The sequence below is a fragment of the Chaetura pelagica genome, unplaced genomic scaffold, assembly GCF_000747805.2.
Source record: "Chaetura pelagica isolate M959 unplaced genomic scaffold, ChaPel_1.0 scaffold8, whole genome shotgun sequence".
NCBI classification, from domain to species: Eukaryota; Metazoa; Chordata; class Aves; order Apodiformes; family Apodidae; genus Chaetura; species Chaetura pelagica.
This window is the reverse complement of record NW_009954544.1, coordinates 2,560,457-2,576,209: the sequence shown is the minus strand read 5'-3', so window position 1 is coordinate 2,576,209 and position 15,753 is coordinate 2,560,457. Positions and strand designations below refer to the sequence as shown.

At 48.0% G+C, this 15,753-nt stretch overlaps 2 protein-coding genes across 2 annotated transcripts in view; one reads left to right on the top strand and one right to left on the bottom strand.

The window, feature by feature from the left end:
- Window positions 1-2,025: 2,025 nt before the first annotated feature.
- Window positions 2,026-5,357, top strand: DSTN (destrin (actin depolymerizing factor)). The gene is made up of 3 exons (XM_010004991.1): window positions 2,026-2,342; window positions 2,571-2,647; window positions 3,927-5,357. Exons 1-3 carry the CDS (start codon window positions 2,083-2,085, stop codon window positions 4,034-4,036), a joined length of 447 nt encoding a protein of 148 aa, XP_010003293.1. The 5' UTR covers window positions 2,026-2,082; the 3' UTR covers window positions 4,037-5,357.
- A 4,440-nt stretch (window positions 5,358-9,797) lies between these two features.
- RRBP1 (ribosome binding protein 1) overlaps window positions 9,798-15,753 on the bottom strand; it is a 21,948-nt gene continuing 15,992 nt past the window's right edge. The window contains exons 16-23 of the mRNA XM_010004990.1: window positions 14,745-14,816; window positions 14,468-14,563; window positions 13,930-14,013; window positions 12,620-12,712; window positions 11,672-11,755; window positions 11,070-11,168; window positions 10,420-10,563; window positions 9,798-10,148 (exon numbers count right to left, since the gene is read on the bottom strand). Coding sequence (XP_010003292.1) covers window positions 10,110-10,148; window positions 10,420-10,563; window positions 11,070-11,168; window positions 11,672-11,755; window positions 12,620-12,712; window positions 13,930-14,013; window positions 14,468-14,563; window positions 14,745-14,816 — 711 coding nt within the window. The 3' untranslated portion in view covers window positions 9,798-10,109. The remainder of the gene's footprint in view (window positions 10,149-10,419; window positions 10,564-11,069; window positions 11,169-11,671; window positions 11,756-12,619; window positions 12,713-13,929; window positions 14,014-14,467; window positions 14,564-14,744; window positions 14,817-15,753) is intronic.

The window sequence follows — 15,753 nt, the reverse complement described above, 5'->3', positions numbered from 1 at the left end:
GGAATAGGCTTTCTCTGCTTACTTTCCTGGCCTTATTTGAGATATGCAGAAGGATGGCTGCCTGCCAGGCAGCTGAGGCACAGTGACTTACTCCCTGTTCTCCTATCCCAGAGTAAGTGCAAGGATTGTGGATAGATTATCCCTAATAGACAAGCCATGCATTGTAAATTTTGAAGGAGGTCCCCTCATATTTGAGTAAACCCCTGAAGAGCCCTGTTATCCTTGCTGGAGTAAAGTTGCTGCCTTGGATTCACTGCTGCATGAGATTGCTCTGGTTTTGCATTACTAGTAGTCAGGAGATCCCAATCCCAAACTCCATGGTAATAGATTCTGGCAGCTGTGCCACCACTCTTAGCCACCACTGGGTTAGCAGACCTATGCCAGCCACTAGAGGTTACAGAAGAGAGACATTGGTAGAAAAAAGGAGACTTGGCTCATCTGAGGTCCTGTGTGGTGGGCATTGATCAAGGCTTTTTTTAAAAATACACATTAAGTAGTTGTCCAATCAATAACCGTATCTCAAGGACAACCTGATTGAAAGCTAGCACTAAGCAGTGCCACTTCGCCACTGATCTCCCTATATTTTCAGCTGAACTCTGCTGTTTCTTTAGAACATTTCCACTCTTGACAAGGTGCAGTGTTGTCCTCAAATTTAATCCATCAAACACATTTTTCGGGGCTGAGCTTGAGGAAAAACAAGATTGAGAATAACCTTTAGTCTTTTTCAGGTGGTGTATCTCACATAATGCTTTGCCTGACTGCTTAGCACTACTGACTGTGCCTCTAAAAGCATGTTATGGCAGTTTACACAGAGGGAGGAGGGCAATTCTCCTGCTGAGATACGAATTGCTGTATCTGAAGATAATGTATTTGGAAGACCAGAAACAATCAGGGAAAGAAGCAGGATTAGAAAGAAATCTCACTGTTTACATTGCATGCTGCATTTTGAAGAGATAAATGAGTGTTGGACAGGCTTCAATTTGGTCTTCACTGCTCTGGCCATGTTGTCCTTCCAGAATTGTCTGCTGGACAGTATGGCTCCCCATATTTGCAGTATTTGCTATTGCACAGCTGCCTTTGAGCTCTCCCAAATGTGATGCAGTCTGAGAGCAAAACTCAGATGTGAATGCTTCTACCCTGCCACCTCTCTTTTTTTTTGTGTGTGTGTGTGTGTCTTATTCCCAAAAAAGCAGCAGACTGAAAATGCAGTTCAGCCTCTTTCGTTCTCGCTAGGTCTTGTCCTCTTTTAATCTATGCAGCTGCCTTTAACATTAGATTGGTGATGCTACATCTGCACCGCCTATTACAGCTAGCGCAGGGGGATACAACGAAGTAACTAGAATTTCCCATCAAGCGTGGGGGCTGGGGGAAGTTGAAAGGGCAGCTTGTTTTAAAAACTGATGAAGGAGCTGCTGGGAAGTAGATACTTTTGTTAGACTTGCAAGTTCTCCCTTTAAAACACCAAATTCAGAGCAGCTTCTGAAAGTTGGCTTGTTTTCTTTCTGAAAGTTTAGCTAAAACCTGTACCACTACAGTCCCAGTACCCCATGACATCTCTCTTGATCTCTAACCCAAATCCATGTGACAAGCATGGCATTTGGCCATGTTTTACCTCTGTTCCGAAAGCTGCTAGAAATGGCTAGGAATCTTTGAACAGAAGATCCTTGTGGATTTGATTGTCTAGCCAGGTAACAAAATAAAGCTGCTGTAGTGCCAAAGGATCTGTCATAACTGAGTCTTGAAGGACAAGGGGAGGATGTGCCTGTAAAATTACCCCAAAACAATAATATAAGTAGGATTGTGCCTACTTCAGAACAGTTTTGGTTTGGCAACTGGCTGTGGGCAGCATTGAGACTCCAGATTCTTTACTTGGCCTGGAAAGAGAGGGCCTGCAGCCTTTTCCAATGAGACTCTCAGGCCACTGGTGACTACTGCCTGTATCGCCTTCTAGCCTTGGATTTAAGGTGGTGCAGTAATGTAGTTGTGAAAGTTTGCAGTGGTAGCCCTAAAGGTCTTTGTTCTTTGTCTTTGCAGGCATCTGGAGTACAAGTTGCCGATGAGGTGTGCCGTATCTTCTATGACATGAAAGTGCGGAAGTGCTCTACGCCTGAGGAAATTAAGAAGAGGAAGAAGGCTGTCATCTTCTGCCTCAGTCCAGACAAAAAGTGCATTATTGTGGAAGAAGGCAAAGAGATTCTGGTGGGAGATGTCGGTGTGACAGTTACCGACCCCTTCAAGCACTTTGTGCAGATGCTTCCTGAGAAGGATTGCCGTTATGCCTTGTATGATGCAAGCTTTGAGACCAAGGAATCCAAAAAAGAAGAGCTGATGTTTTTCTTGTGGTAAGCCATCTTCCCAGCTCACTCATTCCTACCATGCAGTTTAAATGCTGTGGGTAAGGTCTCTGAACATTTGTATGTGCCAGGCTGGCAAGATGGCAGGCTTAGAGCTGATGCCTGTACTCTGAGTCATGAGACATTTCACTTGTTCATCATCAGTAGGACACTGCTTCTGTCTGTGCTAAATAATAAATGTCTCTAATTTTACTCTTTTTTTGTGTATCCCACTAGGGCACCAGAACAGGCACCCCTCAAAAGTAAGATGATCTATGCAAGCTCCAAGGATGCAATCAAAAAGAAGTTTCAAGGTATGTAATACAGCTATTGCTCTTAGCTGTGCCATGCCCCTAGAACGCTTACACAGCAAGGCTTCACTGTTGGCTAATTGGCTTTTTACTTTTTTAAGCAAGAGTGGAGAACTTCACAGGTGAAATGCCCATGACAGACCTAAAATGAGCTCTGACTTAAACTTATATTGTCTGACTGAATTTTAGAGGCACTAAAACTGTGCTCAGGACAAGAGCAGGCTTTGCAGTGTATGATACTGCAGCTGTACTGTACAGAGCAGCACGTCTGCATGGATACCATTTGATTCATAACACTGAGCTGGATTTTGTGCTGACCTGCCTCTGTGGCAGAGGACTTTCAGCCTTGCATCTGTTGAAATACACAATCTCATAAACTTACTGTACTGTAAGTAGTAGTAATTAACAGTTTGCTTGATACAGAGATGCTGTTGTGATTGCTCATTGCAAAAGGCATTGGATCTCCAAGTGGAGAAGCAAAGTTCTGTTAGTCTGTCAGGCAGTGTTAACCAAGGAGCAAACACCTTGTTGCAGCATTCAGAAATTTCATGCTAAGTCAGTCATTACGACGACTCGTAGCCAGATAGCACTGCCCTCCCTTCCAGTTTGTCATGCTGCCCTGGCCCACAGTCTTACATGAGGCAAGACTGACAGGATCATTGTGCAGCAGTGACAGGACAACTCGCCAGTGCATTGGAGCTACGCGGGGAGACTTGTGTGTTACGTGTGTGGAATTTGAAGTAAGAAAAAAAGAAATACTGAATAAAAAAAAATCAGCCTTTCTCTACGTAAGACAGGCTTGGGTTGGGCTCCCTGCCCTCCAAACCAGATACTGCTGTTGATTCCATAGACCAGCAGAGTCTTTCTGGCCTCTGTATCTCAGGTTCTTGCATTGATTCTTCCACCCACCTCTCCAGAGCCGGTGGGATCCCCGACAGCTCTCTTTGTGTGCAAGCATGTAGCTCCCTCAGCTGCCATATCCAGGGTGGCACTGGAGAAGAAGTGAGAGATTTGTTTGTGAGGTCACCTGCAATGAAAAGTCTTAACAGTCTGAGCACTGATCTAGTGAAAACTTCCTCCCTGATATTTTTAAATTGATACTTGATGTGTAGGCGGATGTCTCCTGTGACATATCAGGGGAAACCCATCCAAACTCCTAAGCTAATGCAGGACTTAACTGCTTGATGGACTACATTGCCTCTTCTAATGTTACTACCAAGTATGTTTGTTTGATACCAGCATGTTGAAATACTGCATTGAGTGTTTTGCCTCTTTTTTTTAGGCATAAAGCATGAATGCCAAGCAAATGGGCCAGAGGACCTCAACCGAGCTTGCATTGCTGAGAAGCTAGGAGGCTCCCTAGTCGTAGCTTTTGAAGGAAGTCCCGTGTAGATGTCATACAGTGCCACAACTCTACAAGCATTCCATGTTTTAATATATCAGTTATGTAAAGCAAACATTCTAGGCAAGGGTTTCACTAACTGTAGGGAAGCTGTCTTGTAGAATAAAGTAGTTTTTGGAGATGTAGCTCGTATGTACAAATGACCCTAAATAAATCAAATTAAGGATTTATCTTGGTGTATTAATATTTGCATTGGTTGTCCAGCCCAATACTGTCCCCAATGGATTAACACTAAGGGTCTCCAAAAATGTTGATCCAGTGCAGCATTGTATCATGGGATGAAAGGGGGGGAGGTGAGAACAATCTGGTTCCTGTTCTTACTTTTCTAAATTGTAGCAATCAAAATTCAGTCAGCCTTTTTGAGGCTACTGGCCAAATTGCCAAACTCAAAAACTTTTCCCCTGTAGGCCCTGTTTAATACAAAGCTTAAAATCTGTAGTTAAAGTTAGGCTAAAGCAACCTGTTGGCACCAAAACTGGGTTAAATTCTGAGTGCTTGCAGTTGCAGAGCAGTACTAATAAAGACTATGAAGTTAAAATAGAGATAAAATAGACACCGTTTTCTGGAGAAATAGTCCTAATCCACTCTCTTGTAAACTCACTGTGCAGTAATAATATTTACAGTTTCACTTTTCTGCAGGTTCATTTTTCTTTTTATGAAGTGTCTTGAAGTCTCTTCCAGCCTGAGTGAATCTATAAAAATTGCTTTTCTGTTGACATAGTTTGATTTAGAACTACCTTAATCTCACTAATACACACTTACTAGTGGATCGGATGCTTCTGAGGCTTTTGCAAATGCAGATTCTTATATTGGAGCTCTCCAGTTATGGGTAGTACAATGAGAAGGAACCACATCTTTAAAAGTGGTCTTCTCAGCCCCAGTCTTTGGTCACTTGGTCCATTTGTCCATAATTACTATTGATTTAACTAGAACCAATCAGCCTGACTAATACGGCTTGATCTGGGCTTTTTGTCTGTTAGCTTCTTTAATTCTGTAGAAATGCATGGAAATATCACCTGCTAGAAAGTTTGACCTGAAATGCCTTTTGTATGGGGTGGGAGGGGGGAGTAGAGAACATTCCTGTGCCAGCTACAGAGATCTTAAAAGCTTCCATGTTTCACCAGTGGTTGATTAAAGCTGTTTCCTTTGTGTAATGTGTACATGGGAGTTGCATAGAGTTTTCCTGTATGTCTGTAGAGAAAAGAAAAAAAAAAAACACAACAAAAACAAACCCTAAGCCTCCAGTGCGTTACTGTGATATGTTCTGTGCGTGCCAAATTGAAATAGCCTAAATAAATGGGGTTTCCCTCCCCTGGGTCAGTGACTGATTCCTCTCCAGCCTCTGGATTATTGCTCCTGCAGCAGGGCAGGAGCAGCCAGGGGAGCTGCTGTGCCTTCCATAGCTACCCCCCTTGTGCTGCTCCTGCAAGGATGGGGGTGGGGAACAGGCTGGAAGGAATAGCTGGTGGAGGGGGGAGGGAGTCTGGGGGAAAGGCAGGTGTTTGTCTGTCTGCAAAGTGTGCTGCCCTCATAGCTGAGCAACAGTTGGCCTGCAGTGGGCTCTAGCTCCCTGACAGCACCTGGTCTCTGCCTTTTAGGCTTCAGACCCAAATTTCCACGGATTGGGAAGCTTTCTGGGAAACATCTCTTATTTGCAGTCTGAGCAGGAGAAACCCAGCATGTGTAGGTTATTTTCTGCTGCTTTCCCTGTAAGCACTGACAGAGCTGTCTCTGGCCAGCCCCATGAAGCCCAGGCAGTTACAGGCTGCCCCTTCCTCTGCAAGCTCTTGCCAGATGTGCAGGGACAGAAAGCTGTACTGTTCCTGCAGCTCTGGGCAGAGCAGTGCACTGTGCAAGTTTATCTGTGGGGCCAGGGAAATAATGGTCCATTGCCTAACTCAGTATGTGCCCGCTCTGGCCATGCTGCATGGTTAAAACCTTTAATTAAAAGCAGGCATTGATTGACTGCTTTGCTCTGACTTGGCACCCATGTGGGTCACAGGGTTGGGAGCACAAGGTTTTTGAATGCAAAGGGATCCACTAGAGCGAAGCTTTCTGGTTTTGAGAAAAGCAAGCCAGCCTGGTTTCTGCTGGTTCTCTTAGCCTGTGTTTCAGTCAACCCTGAGCTCAACCAAGTGAGTAATCATCCTGATAAACGGCTCCTCCTTGCCTAGGTTTCTGCAGTACTGGTCTCTGTCCAAAGTCCAGGTTGAGATAAGGAAGCTGGAGTGACACAGCGGGAGTGGTGCTGCCTGACAAAGGGAACTCCCAGCCAAGATCCAGCTGATAACTAGTGCCTCCAGACTACAGGCATCTTCATCGAGGTGTCCAGCCCAGGTGACAAAGTGGAGGACTTCTACTTAGGATTTCATTCTCTGGTTTGAAAACAGCAGGAGAACCTTCAAAGGGGGGAGTATGTCAGAGCTGGAAGGTAGGATGGCACTTTGCACAACACAAAACCACTCAGATCAGGGACTTGGGTATAAAGTGCCTTAGTCCTGGGACTTTGAGGGATGAGAGGTCTGAGGAGACACTCTGGGCCTTGATTAGGTGTAGTCCCACAGCATCATGATTTAATAGGCTTTTGCTGCTTTTAGGACCTTCACAGCAAGCCCTGAGGCCTCTCTTTAAGAGCTGGCAATACCTCTTAGCCTTCAGAGCCATAATGCTTCCAGCTGGTCTAGTCCTCCCAAGGTGAGGCCTGCGGTTGGAGGAGGTGAACAGCATGGGAAAATGTTTTCTCTTGTGACTGTTCAAATCCTTTCAGTTAAGATTTCTCCCAATTCACCCAGACCTTCTGAAAAGGTATGGCAAGCAGGGAGGCAACATGAGGAATGCTTCCTCTAGCTTGGCTGGTTGCTGGGGAGAGAAATTGCTTTGTAACAGGACTACATAAAGAAAAAGGTGAAGGGGTTCAGGTGATAGATACAGCTCAGCCATGCAAGACTGCAACCCAGGTAGTGCAGCTTGGCTGCAGCAAGAGCAGAGCTTCTGGAAACCTTATCACATCCATGTGCAGACAAGGGTTTCCTGAAAGTAAATTTTGTTCATTACACTGTGGAGAAGATGGGGATGGAAGATGGAGTCTGATAATTCACGCGTGAGCAGCAGGTGGTGTAAATGTAATTCAGCTGCTCCAAGGAAGGTGAACTTGAGCATCTAAGCTGTGGCTCAACGAGCTCATGTACCCAGGCTGAAAGGTAACTCCAGCCGTGGTTGAAATCAGCAGGAGGATCCAGTGTTCTCATCCAAAAATCACTCCAGCTGGGCGATTGCTTGATCTTTCAATAAAGTACCTGCCTGCAGCACACAGGCACCCCCAGCTGCTGATCTTACTTGCCTTGTGTCACAGGCTGACAGGTAGGAAGTTGATAGCATGGCTTGCCTGGCAGAAAGGAGATAACAAAGGGCAAAGCCCATGCTGCTGCACAAGTTGCAAAAGCCCACCAGCAAGAACAGGGGCTGGTTAGTCCTCAGCCCTGCATGCTGGTGGGCAAGGCTTGGCCTTCTGCTAGCCCCTTGGGATGTCCTTACCCTTCCACTGAGGTGGTGAGGGAAGAAAAATACCCTGGCACTGCCACACCAGGTACCAAAAATTAAGCTACAAGTCTTTCCTGAGAGAGATGTGCTTTTTCAGTTTTGCTTACAAGACCAGCCCCTCTTTCTTCCTAAACCAGCAAGCTTGGTGACAGGACCTGGAATGGCACCATGTTCCCCACACTGGGGATACTGAATCTGTGGACAGCCCACCTGTCCCATAGCATGCTCAGGACTCCAGCTGCCCTCCTTGTGTTGGCAATTTTGAGGGCTATGTTAACTGCTTTTAATGCTTGGGTATCCACTCTGTTTGCACAAGCAATCACAATAAAGGAAATAATTGTTGCAAGAGCAAAAAAAACTGAAAAAAATAGGGATTGCATCACTTTACTGTGCCTGCTGCTTGGGGGCCCATCCCAGATGGCTCTCTGGGGGTGACAGCCACCCTGATACACTCAACAGCTCACTCCAGCCTGTAGGTTGGGTGGGTCTGGAGGGGTTTTTTTGCAATTCTGGTAAAATCCAGGCATTCCCTTGTTTTTTGGGACCTTAAAAGCCAAAAGGCTAGTGGCCAGGCATGCTGCTCTGCAGCAAAAGGTGATGCTGACAGCACAGTGTTTGCTGACTGTCCTTGGTTCATGCCATCTTCCCCATGACCCACAAAATTCAGGAAGAGAAATAAAAGTCTAGTCACGGCAGCAGGAAAAAGGTTTGATCACTGAGTTTGTCGCTCAAGGTGCTCAGCCCATTTCTGCAATGAGCAGTGACAGGCTCAGTGCTGCCACAGGCAGCAGCCCTTGCTCAGCCTCAGTCAGCAAAGCCCCCCCAAGTGCAGGATAAAAGGGTGCTTTTGGATAGGGATGGGAGGCAGATTTGGAGGGGGAAGAGGCTGAGGGACAGTGTGTGGCTCAGCTTGTCCCTTTCTCAGCCATAATTCAGGATCTGCTCTTCTTGCCTGATCAAAGATGGGTTGTGTGCACACTCATACATACACACTCACCTCCATACCCTCCCCCCCACCACTCCCCCACCCCCAACTCACCTTCCCCCACCTCCAAGTGTGACTTGCACAACCCCTTCTCCATCACAACCCCAAAAGACACAGTGTGAGATGGGGGTAACAGGACATGTTTTCCTGGTCCCGCATGTGTAGTCTCTGATGTCTAACACAGAGATTAAGCACACACTGCCACCCCCTGGAAAAAAAAAACGGAGGCAGGACTGTTCCTCACCCCCCTTCCCAACCTTGGCTGTTCCCAACCCAACACCCCCATCCCCCCCCCCTAATCCAGATGGACCCAGCATTTTAGGGTGTCTTTTTCCCCCCATCTCCCAAATCCTGCTCAGGTCAGTGCGAGGCTCAGCAGCTTTATTGTGGGAAGACAGGCACCAAGCCATCACATAGACACTGCCACTTCCTAAGACATCAGCTTAAGAAAAATAGAGACACGAAAGAAAAAAAAAAGATTTATTTTTTTTAAGGAGTAAAAAAAAAAAAGCAGGGTGGGGGGGGTGTGGAATTTAAAAAGGAAAGCCACAAGAAGGGGAGAGCAGAGGGCTGGAGAGCCCAACAGTGACTTGAGGACCACCACCACACTGCACCCACAGGGACAAAATTACAAGGCAGAACTGAGGTTTAAGCAAACAGGAGGGATGGTCCCTGTGGGGCTGGCGTAGCTCACCCCACCCTGCCCTGTCCCCACTCTTGGTGTGAGCCCACAGCAGGGGAACAGCTGCCACCCTGTCCCCCACTGCCCTGTCTCCCTCTGCTGAGCCCCACATGCAGGGTGCTCGGTGTGCCCCACCAGCATGAAAACACAGCTGGCAGAAGAAGTTTCCCTCCTTTGCTTATACTGCAGAGAAAACAGTGGTGATGGCTTTTGCAGCACAGCAAGCAAGGGGGAGAATAAAGGATGTGGTCCTGGCCAAATCAGGGTCTTTCTTCAGTGAGCCCAAAGACCTGCCTGGCCTCCAAATTAAAAGAAAAAAACTAAACAAACAATAAAGAAAGGACAAGCTCTTTTCACTACATCATTTTAATTGCATCGACACCCAGAGGATACATGCCAAGAGCCACCCATCAAAGAGAGGCTTCCTTCCATGGCAGGTCTTACTTTCACACTTCTTTCACTCAAAAACAGAGAGAAAAAAAATACAAAGAAAAAAAAATATAATTGCACCAGTTGATGTACAAACACAGCCTTCCCTTTTCACACATTCTGTGGGTTCTGATGGGAGAGGAGGGTGAAGCCACTGCCCCAACACTGTCAGAGTAGCTCCCTGGGGAATGAACAGTTGTACAAAACAGTATGAAGAGTTTCTTACAAACGTACACCTGTGGTGTTTACTGGTTGGTGTTTTTTGGGTTTTTGGTATTTTTTTTCTTTTTTTAAGTTTTAAAACTAGGGTTTGGGTCACTAAAGGCTTGTATCTTTTCTCTACAATAAATTCAGCATATATTTTTATTTTTAGGAATGTGTAAGGCATTTTGGTAAGTTGAACATTAAGGTTCAAGTCACAGACTCATCAAACTGAAGTCCCTTCCTTTGAACTGTCCTCTTCCCCCTGCAGAAGGAAAACAGAGGTGGGTGACTCAGCTGGATCTCAACCTTATTCTCATGGCAGCTTAAGAATCAAAGCATTTCACAGATGGGCCAGGTCTTGCCTCCTGGGCAGGGAGAACCATGACCATTATCTTGTGTGGTCCCAGGGCTCCCTGAAAACCATCCAGATGGTTCCTGGCAGCAAATGCCACCTTGCCCCTGGTTTTAAACCACTGCCTGACACACACTCTGCTTGTGTCAAGGGAAGACATGGCCAAGGCCACTAAAAGTACCTTTTCCTGAAGCTGTTCTTTCAACTTCTTCACCGTTTCTCTCTCTTTGGCCAGTTGGTCCTGGGTAACTCTCAGTAGCTCCTGTAGTTTCGTTGCTGCCTGGCCCAGGTCCTTTGTTAATTTTTTTTCTTTTTCAAGTCTTTCCTACATGGGAGTCAAAAGAAGGCATCTGCCTCAGGCTCCCTTTGTTGTCTGGTGACCTTCCCCCCTCCAAAAACACCTCGGGCCACCTCAGGTCTGCACTGAGCCACCTTGGTGGCCACAAGCCACAGGAGTACTCTGCTCCCTCCTCGCTGGAGGGGCCAGGAGTCATCCCATCAGCTCACTCTGGGCCCCCAGAGACACTGTGGTCTTAAGACAACCTCACGGGAGTAGAATGGTTTCCCAGTATGTGAGAAGCCTAGCATTTGCTCAGAGCATCCTCCTTATCTTGCCAAACTTGGATGAAGTGGCTGTGACTTGCACCCTGATGTCTTTCACCCATGTTGGAGCTCAGAGCCAGCCCCAGGGAGGGAGTTACCTGCAGAGGAACCATCTACCTTGCCCCACCATCCTCAAGAACGATAAATCATGCCCTTAGTCCTGCTCAGACACAGCTTTTGCTGCCTTGGATGAACACCAAGCAGAAGAGAGCAGGACAGCCAAATCACCTTGAGTTGCTGGGCTTCCTCCATGTCTGAAGCTGCTGCATTTTCAGCCAACCTCAGCTTTTCCAGCTCTGCTTGCAGACTGCATGCTGAGCTCTGGGCCTGGAAGAGGGACACATACTCACTAAGCACACAAGCTAATGGTGGCAGGCACCCTCTGCATCCCATCCCATTCCACCCACCCCAGGTCCCTGATGGGTCTGCCCCTGGTGAAGAGTTAGGTCACCCAGCTGCTGTCAGACAATGGGGCTGCCTAACGCAATGCGCTGCTTTTGCTGATCCATCTTCTTCCAGGAAGATGGCATTTCTTGCCAGAGGCAGCATGAAGCCCAGCTAAAGCCCTTAACCCTCCAGGAAAAGAACCAGCAGAAAATATGGGGGAAACTGGGAGAGGGGCAACTGGAGGGACAAGCAATGCCACATGGCTTTAGCACAGCTGCTGCAAGAAGTTCTTCAGTTTGAGGGAATGCAGTGATATCCAAGATGCAGACAGGGATGGGAAGGAACCTTTAAATTAATTCTTCAAATTAATTCTCGGGCTCCATTAGCAACCAAGAACCCATAAAGGCTTTGCAAACCCTTGTCTCCACTTCAGCTGCACCCACCTCCTCCAGCTCCAGTGCCAGCTTTTGCCGCAGCACTTGCTCCTTCTCCACTACTGCTTCATTTTGCTCCAGCTGAGTTTTCAACTGTGGTGAGAAAAGGGGAAAATGCCCACAAATAAAAATGTTTAAAAGAGATCCAAGAGAGGAGCTAGCAGGCACATTGCCAAGAAAGCCGGGCTAGACGGAAGAAGTGAAAACTGGAACTTTCCCCAGGGCATCAAAGGGCAACAGGCACTGGCATCCCCTCCTTGCACAGGAGCCAGGAGGATGCTGACAGTGAGCCCAGGGCTCGGCTCTGCGCTGCCAAATTTTGCCTGCTCTCCAGGCAGTGCCAGCTGGAACTTGGGACGAGAGGCACCCCACAGTGAAGGATGTGCCTGGCAGGTCTCTGCATCCAGGAGAAGGCTCCACACTTAATGGGATTAAAGAAGAGAGACAGAGCCTGGCTCGTGGCAGCACTGCCACCATCAAGAGGCCTTAGCCTGAAACTGACCAGCTCCTGCTAATGCCCTCAGACTAGCAAGATTCACAGAGCCTCTGTAATCTTAATCCCCACCGTCTGGGAAAGGATCCCAGTGCAGCTCTGTTGGGGTCTCCCCTTCCTCTGAGGAGAACCGAGCCCCAGAATCAACAGGGCATGATTGTGTGGCAATGCATCCGCTGCCCGCCTCCCCCCAAACCCTGCCAGCCTGATGCTGTTATGGAGGGCTCCAAAGGGGAACAGCCTGGTAAAAGCTGGCTGGTGATGTGTTCCCAATGGAAACAGGAGGCATGGTTGAAGGGATGGGGACTGGCTTCCTCAAAACATACAGGACAAGAGATGACACAGCCACAACAGCTCTGAGCAAAGCCAGGAGTGGTTCTCCATGCAGTTAGAGACGGCGAGACAAGACAAGGGACACGGTTAAGGGTCAGCACCTCCACAGACAGTGGTCTCACCACCCTGACCTCAAGAGGTGCAGGCTCACTTGGGTCAGCTTGTAACCTCACTACTTCTCCATCCTGTACATGGTTCTTCATCTCACTCAACTGCTGCCTGACCTGGAAGGAGGACCAGCAAGGCTGGCTCAGTTACACATCTCTGCACTGCAAACATTACAAGACCTACAGAGACCTATAGATAAAGTCTGCCAGTGTTTTTGCTTGCACACAAGCTGGAATGTTCAGAAAACCACCTCAGTTTCTGCTAGATACAGGATGGTGGTACCTAACTTGGGCAGCTTGAGGCACAACAGCTCCCACAGGTGACAAGCACATGCTCATGCCTTGTCTGCTCTCCTTTGATCATTCAGCACCTTGGTTTAAAGCCATTGCTGAGGGTTTGGACCAACGTAGTTGAGGTGTTAAGCAAAGCAATCAAGGCAGGGTGGAAAGTCATTTTTTTGCCAGCAGTCACAGCTGGGATGGCAGTGGAGGCAGTTACTTGAGCACTGTCCCCCTGATTAAGTCCCCTTCACTCCACCAACTAGAGTTCCATCCTACACCATCAAGCAAAAGGGAAAGTTGCTGGGTGAATACAGCTCTGTTCCATGCTTACAACTGTCTGCCCACTTCATGTGATTAAGGCTAATGATGACCCAGCACCACATTTGCTGCATCAGCTCCCTGTGTGAGCTGGATGGCGGCTGCTGCAAGGCTGGGAAGAGTCACGGCACCTAAGGGAAACCCAGCTCCCAGTTTGCCCAGCTCTGAGCAGCTCTGCAAGCCAGCAGTACTGTGAGGATTTAAATAAACATCTCCTGAACCTCTTGCAATTGAAGTATGGCTTTAAAAATAAAAGCCCTCAGGGTTTTGACAAATCTGTTGGCTCTCCTGGACCTATACCCCAGTCCTCTCCCCATCCTTCTTGCAACCCTTACACATGAGCTGCACAGTCTCAGTCTTTGCATCTGGAGGTGGACAGATGGATGCTTAAGGCACCCAAGTCCCTGCCCTAGGGTTGGGGTAACCAGTGTCCAGTGGTGGGGTGGTTGGGTTACTCTGCTACATGCCAACTTGCACAAGCCTTCATGTTCTCCCTTCTTTCCCACCCCCATCATGGGAGAAAAGGCAGGCAAATAAAACATTCCTGGGTCTCAAACATCCTCTTTGAAAGCCAGATCAGTCCAGCCCCCAGCAGCACCAGGCTTCCCCATGCACTGGCTGTGCCCCTCTCCCCAATCCACAGGGAGGATGCCAGCCCCGCAAATGGGTTTGCAAACCAGCTCTGGCCAGAGCAGTGAAGTCCCAGCAGGGCAGCTCTGGGGGTCTTCCCTTACCAGGGCCAGCTCCTTGCTCTGCTTCTGCGTTTCTGTCTTCGCTGCCTCCAGCTGCTGCTGGGACTCTGACAAGAGCTGCCTCAACTGTCAAGGAAGAGCAGAAAGAAAAAAAAAAAAAAAAAAAGGTTCATTTATGCACTTGGTTTTGGAGCCTTTGGGCCCAAGGAAGCATTTTTACGATGCAAGATCTTCTCAAAGAGGCCATAACAGCGTAAGTTGCTAACCTGCCTGCTGATGCCTGCTCAGGGAGATGGCCATGAGAAAGCTCCATCTCACCTGAGCCACAGAAATCCCAAAGCCCACTGAGAAGCTGCAGACAGCATTTCCATACAGATTTCCCCGTCCCATCACTCTGCCAATGGATCTCCTGACTTTAGGTGTCTACAAACCAGACCAGAGCAACACCTCTCTCTGTTTTCTCCTGCTTTGCAAAGCTGAAGATCCCCAGGGCACTCCCCAGATCCCCAAAACACGGACAGGTCATGAGTCAGGATTAGAGGAAAGAAGCATTTAAGAAGGTAACAGCCACCACACTTACAACTTCAACTTCTTTTGTGTAGTTTTGGCGTTCAGAGCTGGCTGTCTCCAAGTGATTTTCCAGTTGTGTTTCCAGAAGAGAGGTGTATTCCTTTATCTGGATTAAAAGGGAGGAAAGTGGGAAAGGGCTGACTGTTTGTGGCCCAACACATCTCAAACATCCCATGATCCAAGTCTGCCTTCTCCAGGAGAAGTCAGGAGATGGGTCCCAACTCAGCCCAAGAACAGCATGTACCTGTCTGGTGTGGGGATCTTCTCTTGTACCCAAAAAACCTTACCTGATCTGTGCTCTGCAGATCTGCTTTCAACTTCTCCACCATGCCTTCAAGGGATTTCAGCTGGAGTTGTGACTAAGCCAAGAAGCATCAGAGAAGGTCAGCGGAAAAGATCTCACGTGGACACTAAGCATCTTTCATTCAATCAAAAAAACCAGCAAGTGTTTCGCTCCCACCTCTCCCATTTCATCTGGTACCCAAGTGTGGAAGAGACACAACACCAAAGCAAAGCTCCAGAGCCTGCAGGGCAGGAGCTCCTGTTCCGAGGGAGGATGAATCTAACTAGCCCAGGCTGTGCACCGTGGAGCAAGGCAACAGTTTTTGCAAGCAGGACTTCAGCTGGCTGCAGTCAGCTTTCAACACCAGAAACTCTGGCACCAGACTCGGTGCAAGCTTCCTACTGAAAGCACCTTTGGTTTGGAAGAGCAGCAAGTTAGACTTTGCAATGAGGTGTCACGGGCTCTGCTATTAGGAGAAGCCAAGCTAGCAGAAAAAGCATGGGGTTTGCATTTAAACTGGACTGATTTTTGAAGAGGACTCCACAGTTTTCTGATAAGGAAGAATTCAGCTCTTCTCCACAGAGAGGCAGGGCTGCTCTGGGACCTGTGCTAGCTACCAGACATTCATCCCATCAGCAGACCAGCGGTCAGCCACGTCATCCCCCTGCAATCCTACACCAGGCCTCAGCAGCGCTGGCGCTGCAGGAGCCAGCGTTGGGCTGAGAAATCAAAAGATCTCTTGTACAAGAGCTCCCCCACGGCTGTGCGGCCTCAGTTCCCTTCAAAACCCCATGTGATGGATGGGGAGCAGCCAGGCTGTGGAAAGCAGCTTGATCTTAGTGCTGCGTTCAAGAGCTAGGAGATAACTTAAGTCCACTTTGCAGAACAGGCACAGCCAGCCAAGTTCTCCTAGACTCCAGCTAAGTCACGAGAGCTCACAAAACACACTCCCCACCAAACTCCTGGACCATCATGGCTCCCTGACAGCTGCCAGCTGGCTTTTTAACAAGGAA

What these genes read in the sequence shown, in the direction of transcription:
- DSTN (XM_010004991.1), top strand. Translation starts at nt 2,083, where the DNA reads ATGAAAGTGCGGAAGTGCTCTACGCCTGAGGAAATTAAGAAGAGGAAG. An exon ending in GAGCTGATGTTTTTCTTGTG is followed by an intron (nt 2,343 to 2,570) that starts GTAAGCCATCTT and finishes GTATCCCACTAG; the next exon opens with GGCACCAGAACAGGCACCCC. An exon ending in AATCAAAAAGAAGTTTCAAG is followed by an intron (nt 2,648 to 3,926) that starts GTATGTAATACA and finishes TCTTTTTTTTAG; the next exon opens with GCATAAAGCATGAATGCCAA.